Source organism: Dermacentor albipictus, chromosome 8 (genome assembly GCF_038994185.2).
Source record: "Dermacentor albipictus isolate Rhodes 1998 colony chromosome 8, USDA_Dalb.pri_finalv2, whole genome shotgun sequence".
In the NCBI taxonomy this organism is placed as follows: Eukaryota; Metazoa; Arthropoda; class Arachnida; order Ixodida; family Ixodidae; genus Dermacentor; species Dermacentor albipictus.
In genome coordinates, this window is record NC_091828.1 from 43,130,322 (window position 1) to 43,137,407 (window position 7,086).

The 7,086-nt window shown below is 52.0% G+C and overlaps 1 protein-coding gene across 1 annotated transcript in view; it reads right to left on the reverse strand.

Annotated features, from left to right (window-relative positions):
- The window catches only part of BNIP3 (BCL2 interacting protein 3), a 121,993-nt gene extending 116,941 nt beyond the window's left edge, over positions 1-5,052 (reverse strand). Inside the window, exon 1 of the mRNA XM_070523281.1 lies at positions 4,441-5,052. Within this exon, the coding sequence (XP_070379382.1) occupies positions 4,441-4,498 (58 nt within the window). The 5' untranslated portion in view covers positions 4,499-5,052. The remainder of the gene's footprint in view (positions 1-4,440) is intronic.
- Between the last annotated feature and the right edge of the window lie 2,034 nt (positions 5,053-7,086).

Here is a 7,086-nt window from a genome sequence, read left to right on the forward strand (position 1 = left end):
TTCCGGTGAGGTGCCTGCAGATAAATTGATTGTGTCGCTTCCACGACAACTATGGCAGCAAAACGTCGCATATGGCTTTCCGATAGGCAGGGCTGACTACAGAGCTATAGTCGTTACGTTACACGACTGGATCCTCCCTAGGGGGATACCTGGCCCAGGCGTAATAGACGGTAACTGGCTAATAAATAAATAAATAAATAAATAAATAAATGGAGAGTGACGAGGAGAAGTTAGGATAAGAAATGGTAAACAACAGATTTGGAAGCTATAGGGGTATCGGTACTCGAGACTATGCGATAAGCTCGCTATCGACCCCGAATGATTTCGACGCAAGGCAAACGCGCGGGAAAAACAGGAATGGCCGTGGGGGAGGTAGTTGCGTGCAGCGCCGCTCGAGGGAAGCCTTTGTGGTCACAAGAGCAGGGAGCTGATTGGCTACAGAGCCGCTCATCTCCTCCTCTCTCGTACAGCTGCATCCAATCAGCAGCGGCCGAAACGGACAGTCCACTCGGTGTACTCGCGCAGAATTGTCCCCACCCCCCCGGCTGATGTTCCGGGGCCCAACGCCGCCGGCGATAACGACGAAGGCAGCGCTACTTGCTACTCGCGAGACGCGGTACGCCAGGATCGAAAGTGTTTTCGTACATACACGCAAACGTTATTCACGATAAGATATAGATAGTATGCACGCACGTCATTCAAGGATACTCCGCGACTTCCGGTTTACGTCGGCGCCATGTTGGAGAACCTATAGGCCTGTGCGCGCGCCTGTTGATAAGGTTCCCCAAGATGGCGGAAGGTAGCGGAAGCAGACGATAGCAGCGGATGTGAGGTCACGTGCATACTATGTATAGTTATGGTACTCGCAACACGTTGTTCCCCAACACCCTTTCGCCAGCTAGAAGTAGCCGGCTACACAGTACAATAGTTTGCACCCCTAAAAAGCGAGAAACGTTGTAAATCGGGTCTATAACTCACATCCTTACACACATTGTCTAGATGCACTTATCACTCAGTCAAATATTTCTCTCTCTCGCACAACAGGTGGCGCGAAAACCGAGTGACGTACGCACACACATAGTATACGGTGCACTGTATGTGGGGAACACCTGTTAATAAAGCCCCAGTTTAACTGTAAAACACCTACTTGCATTTACCCGGTGCGCAAACAACGTCAGAGCTGCGCAGCATCACGTGGGAACCGGTATACGCGGTTTTAAAGAAAAATTAACAAGAAACCGCGCCGGCCGCGTCCCAACTGGTGGGAAAGGAAGCGCTCGTGATCTGATTGGCGCGGCACGCCGTCCTTCTCTTTTCCGATATCCTCCCGCACCACACGTTTCACCACCTCACCCGGCAAAACGAACAAATAGCGCGTCGCTCCACCTGCCGCGACCACACGATGAGAAATGTATCTTTCGTGCGCGGTCGCTGCGAGGAATTCCACCTGTCGCCAGTTTCCACCACAACGATGCATTGTTCTTTTGCTGCAAGCTTACGCAAACAGTGAACCGCGCGTATACCGCGAACATCTATTTGTAACACTAGTAGACGCTCTCGAAAGCCATTAGATTCTTTCCCACCGATACGGTTGTATGGTCTTCCTAATGATGGCACGTTACACAACGGCTATCCTCGTTAGCAAACGCCGCAGCGAAAAATGAGCGCCGGCGGAGGAATACGCAAACACAGCAGGTATCCTACATACAAGCCCACTTCATAGTCTTCGGCGGCGGTATACCTTTCGGCATTGTGATGCTGAGCTCGAGGTGGCCGGTTCGATGACAGCCGCGTTCCATGAGGGGGGGATACTCAAGAACGCTCGTGTCCTTAAGATTTAGGTGCAAGTTAAAAAAAAATAAAACATGCAGAAGGTCAAAATTATTCCGGAGTCTCCCGCTGCGACCTCATGTCTCGTGTGCCTTGCGGCGTGTCCACCGAACTAAAGGTTATCAGATCAATAGTTTTGGCAGGTAAAAAAACCCAAGATTCTCTAAAATGACGATTTCTGCCGTGCTTCGAATCACAGTGAGCATGGGAGTTTCCGAAGGCTTTGGTTGACCCCAAATTTTAAAACCTCAACGCCCGTCAAACCCCTAGGGCGCGACAAGGCTGACCTTATGGTTCATATAGCGCATCTCTCCCACATACACAGCGCCCGCTTCCACTAAAAGCAAAAGATCGTTGCGCCGCCCCTGTCATAAACGAACTGTTTTGCCCTGACTCTGGTGCTTAAGCTGTTGTTTATTACCTTTAACACGAAATTCGGCTAATACGAATATTTGCGAGTTGCCGCGATATTTGTGTAACCATTTTTTATTTTTTTACTGCAGTATGCGTTCGAATATTGTCGCTTGAGACAGCCTTCACGAACACAATGCCCTGGTTGCTGTCGATAATATCTAACGCGATATTAACGCGCCTTCCCCTTAACAAGCAGTTTCCACTAAACAAACAATGAATGAACATCGGTCGCAGAAACTATGGGCCGCGCTCAGCGTCACGCACGTACAGCTATTTCGCTCACAGAGTTACTACACCATGTGGTACCACGACACATTACGTTCACACCGGTATATGGTGCTGCAGGCAAGCTCCGCTGCTGCAAAACTGGATTTCGAGTACTATGGTACACTAATGTGTAAACGGAGATTCGTCATTAACATAAAAACGGTTATTCACTTCTTGACAAAAGTCGAGAAAGATTATCGGTATACTGCAGTGAAACGAACAAAGTTGTTGCAGTACAAGCAGTATTAAAATTTACACAATAAAGTACATTTTGTCCCGTAAGCTGAATACGTGAGTTGGTATTTTATTACTGCGTTTTTAGTTCCACAATACACGTTTTTCACAGCGACGCATTCACAGCATTTAACTAGCGCTAAAACGCTAGCAACGCTGGCTCAAGAGGGAAAACAGGCTGGCCTGTAGCACAGTAAAAGCGCCTCAAAATATTCCTAAACGCGAACCGTCTGCTCGGCGATCGGCAAGAAATGCCCGTGTTGAGATGCGACCAATCACACCAGCCTCCGATTCAGTTTTTGTAGCGTTCCTATCGTTTTGCACGCACATAAATGATACCAGCAGAGCCGGGTGCGCGGTAGCGTCCGGTTCTCGACAAATTTCACGCTCAGCGAGACTGAAAAATGCAAATGAAAAACCGAAAGGCCGAAAGTAACTAAGCGGCTGCCCTTGCGAGCTTCCGTTGGCAGCGCCTGTTGGCAGCATATGCAAGCGAGTAGGAAGACGCATATCGCGAGCGCGACACAGCAACCACGCAACGCAGAATCGCGAAGTCGCAAATAACGCGTCCGCGCCTCCCATTCGCGAACCGACCTGTAGCAACACGTATAGGGCGGAACGTCACGTTCGATCAACGCGAGGGGGAAGAGAAACGAAAACAAGAAAGGCGAAACTGATAGCGCGAGCGCACGCTGCGGCGTCGCAGCAGTTTTATAGGGTCGTCTGCTTCACTGCCTCGCTGCATACAATTGGTTGCATAAATGGCGCGACAACTTCGCGGATACACAGGGTCGCATGGAAGAGGAGTGGGGAAGTCTCGGTCGCGAGGTTTTTCTTCTGTGCAGCACGCATAGTGGCCAAGTTAAGAAGAAAAAAAATACCAGGAAGCGGGTACGCGTGCCAGCGGGAAGCTGGCTAAACAAAACGCGCGAGTTGAGAAAAACAAACGTGCACCAAATAAAAAAGAAACGCAACGAGCCAAGCGATCGCGTTCCGTGGCGCAGCGAAGCTCATCTGCACAAGCTGCTGGGCGCATTTCATTCTGTTGATTTCACGGTGGCCTCATGACAGCCAGCGCTAATTAAATGAACGAGAGGCGGCTACAACGGAGCACCGCAAACCAAACGCAGATGGCGGCACGAGGAGATTAGTCAAATGTCGCTACTCGTACGCGTTTGGAACAGCCGGTTCCAAGACGCTTCCCCGCGCGCGAACTTTACAAGAAAACCACAACGGACGCACTCGCGTCGTGTAGTACTTCTCAAGCCGACAGCTTTCTCTATGCCGACAGCCTGTCTCGTAAAACTGCGCGGAAGGCGCAGCGTGCGTCGAGGAATCGCAGCTGAACTGGCGCAAACGCTAATCATACGTGCAGCGTCGCGCGCGAAACCGTCGCCGCTCGGCTGCGAAAGCAAATCACGACAACCAAGGTGCGAGGACGAACGTTGCGTCAGCGACTTGGCCGCGAAAGGAGATAGTAACATTTCGCGCGGGCGCGCGCACAGCTGAGCGAGCGCCATGTATGCTGCTGCCGCTGCAGCCATCGCCAACGAAACTGGTCGCGAACACAACGCTGCCAAAAGGCGCGCGCGTGATAGCGCCACGGCGTCAACTCGCGCGCATTTTTTTTCCGTCCCCGACGAGGCATGTGGATGAGAAAACGAGCGAGGAAGCGTCTCCGCTTTGTTTACTTACCGTTCAGCGCGTCATCGTTGGCAGCGGCCGGCGGCTGATGCGGCGGAGTCGCCGACATAATCGACGCCCGGATTCGCACGTAGTACTGCGGGCTTCGGTCGAAGAGCAGCTGCTAGGCGACGCAGTCCAGCGAGGCGGGAACAGCAGGGTTCGGATGAGACGGCGATCCGAAAGGAGCAACGAAAAGCGTCGGAGTCGTGGACGAACGCTCGAGGTGGACCGAGCGCGAGCTAGCACCGCAGTCGAGTTGTCGAAAGTCCGGTCGACACAGAAGCTGCAGCGCTGGTCTTTTGTGGGGGGGGCCTGATCGACGCGTCTGTTGTCTCTCTACTCGAGCGAGCGCGTGCCTTGTGCGCTGTGTCACGTTCGCCGTCGGCCGGACGAGGACCTTGGACGAGCGCGTTCAACGGCGATGGCCTGCTGCCGGTTCGTTTCCCCCTTTCCCGAAAGAAATAAATGAAAAGCAAGCGCCTTCGAAAATGCTGTTGGCGGCGCCAAGCAAAAGGAATACAGCAAGCAGAGAAGCACGCGCCCACCGCCTACCAAGAGCGCGAGAGAAGGTTGCACAGCTATCGTGCAGCGAGCGCGAGGGGACGACGCGAGAAATCACCCCACGCGCAACGTCACCGTTTGTTTTGAAAACGGTGGCGCCGCTTCACGGCTTCTTGCGGAGTTGCTCAGTTTTGTGGTGGCGCTGGCTACAACACTGTTGCGCGGGTACCCAGAAGCGCGTTCTCATTCTGAAAAAAAAAAAAAGGGTGGTGAAATAACAACTTCCGCGACTACGAAAGCCGTGTCCTTGTTTGTTTGCATAAAATGTGGATATCAAAGCACACAAAAGGCGAAATACACGCAAGGCGAAGTACACAATCTCGGTGTAAGAGCGAGCATAAATGCAATTCAATCCACACTTATTTGTCTAACACGTTGAGGTTGCTCCCAGCAGTTTCGTTTTCGCTCGTGCCGGCAAAGCGCGCTTCTGAAACTTTCCTTTCGAATGTGTCTCTACGGAATGCGTAAATACGGAGCTTAAACGATTATCACTGTGGTATTCAACAGGCTTTCAGGCCACTTATCGTGTTCCTGGGATACTGACAGATTTGGTGTCAGAGCAGTCGTTCGAAAGCGTTCACGCTTTCAAGCCGTGAAGCCGAATTCGCGCGCCGCAGAGGGCACTATCGTCATGCTATCGTCCTGAGCCCTTGGCGGACCATCGGCCCGAAATAGCACCCCGCGTTTGGAGAACGTATCAGCCGCGCTTGTGCGCGTTTTACCCCTCACGCATAAGTGTAGTGCAGGGAAGTCAGATAAGAGGATAGGCCGTCGCAGAGATAACGGTGACCAAACACGCATACGTGTACGAACGCGCAACCAGCCGAAATGCGTTCACGCGTGCAACTGGCAGTGAAAAGATAAACATATGTAGTTGTCGCTCTGCTCTTATCGTGTTGCCCTCGTCGGCTCCTCATCTCTCAACTTTGGGCCTGTCGTATTCTTTTGCGGCAAACGCACGTGCTCAGAAGCACGCACGCTACGATTGGTGCCTCGCTGACGGGGCCGTAATATTCGCCACTCGCGTATGCTGTTGGCAGCCCGTGACAAGTTTATCTGTTTGAGCAGCCTGAGTGCTAGCCATTTACCCGGTGCCACGACGCCGCGTCAACATGTGATCGTCGGTATCGATTCTTCCTTCATTTCTTTTCTCCGTTCGTCCCGTCTCTGCGTGTTTAGCGCAAAGCATGTTCACTCCGATCCATTACGTCATGCTACCTGGCCCGACAGCCATAGAATCTAATAGGGATGTTCCAGAGGCTCCCGAGTAAGCCGTGGTGATTTTGACGTCACCGCTTTCGTCACACCTGCCTTGATAATGGAAATTTTGGGCCAGGTAGCATGACATCATGGATCGGTGTGAACAGGCCTTGTGCTATGTAGGTGGTGTCTGTCTGTCTGTCTGTCTGTCTGTCTGTCTGTCTGTCTGTCTGTCTGAATGAGCAGAAGCAACTCCTCCTCGGCAAGCTTCTCTTTGAGACCAATTGGTCCAGAACTTCAAGCTCTACGTCCGTTCCCCCTCTTTCCTAGAAGAGAACCGACGCATAAATTCTTTTTTACCCACAGTGCAAAACAAACGACAGCACACAAAAGCTAAAAGAAAGCGGTGGTGCTGCCAACTGAATATCTTGTTCAGGACAAAACTACGTGGGAGTCCACGTAGTTGACTGTCCATTTCGGCCGCTGCTGATTGGCTGGAGCTGCTCATCTCCTCCTCGCACGTGCAGCTGCAGCCAATCAGCAGCGGCCGATGATTGATTGATTGATTGATTGATTGATTGATTGATTGATTGATTGATTGATTTTCTTGAAGAAAATAGCGCGGTATTCGTTCGTTCGTTCGTTCTCTCGCTCGCTCGCTCGCTCGTTCGTTCGTTCGTTCGTTCGTTCGTTCTCTCGCTCGCTCGCTCGTTCGTTCGTTCGTTCGTTCGTTCTCTCGCTCGCTCGCTCGTTCGTTCGTTCGTTCGTTCGTTCGTTCGTTCGTTCGTTCGTTCTCTCGCTCGCTCGCTCGCTCGCTCGTTCGTTCGTTCGTTCGTTCGTTCGTTCGTTCGTTCGTTCGTTCGTTCTCTCGCTCGCTCGCTCGCTCGTTCGTTC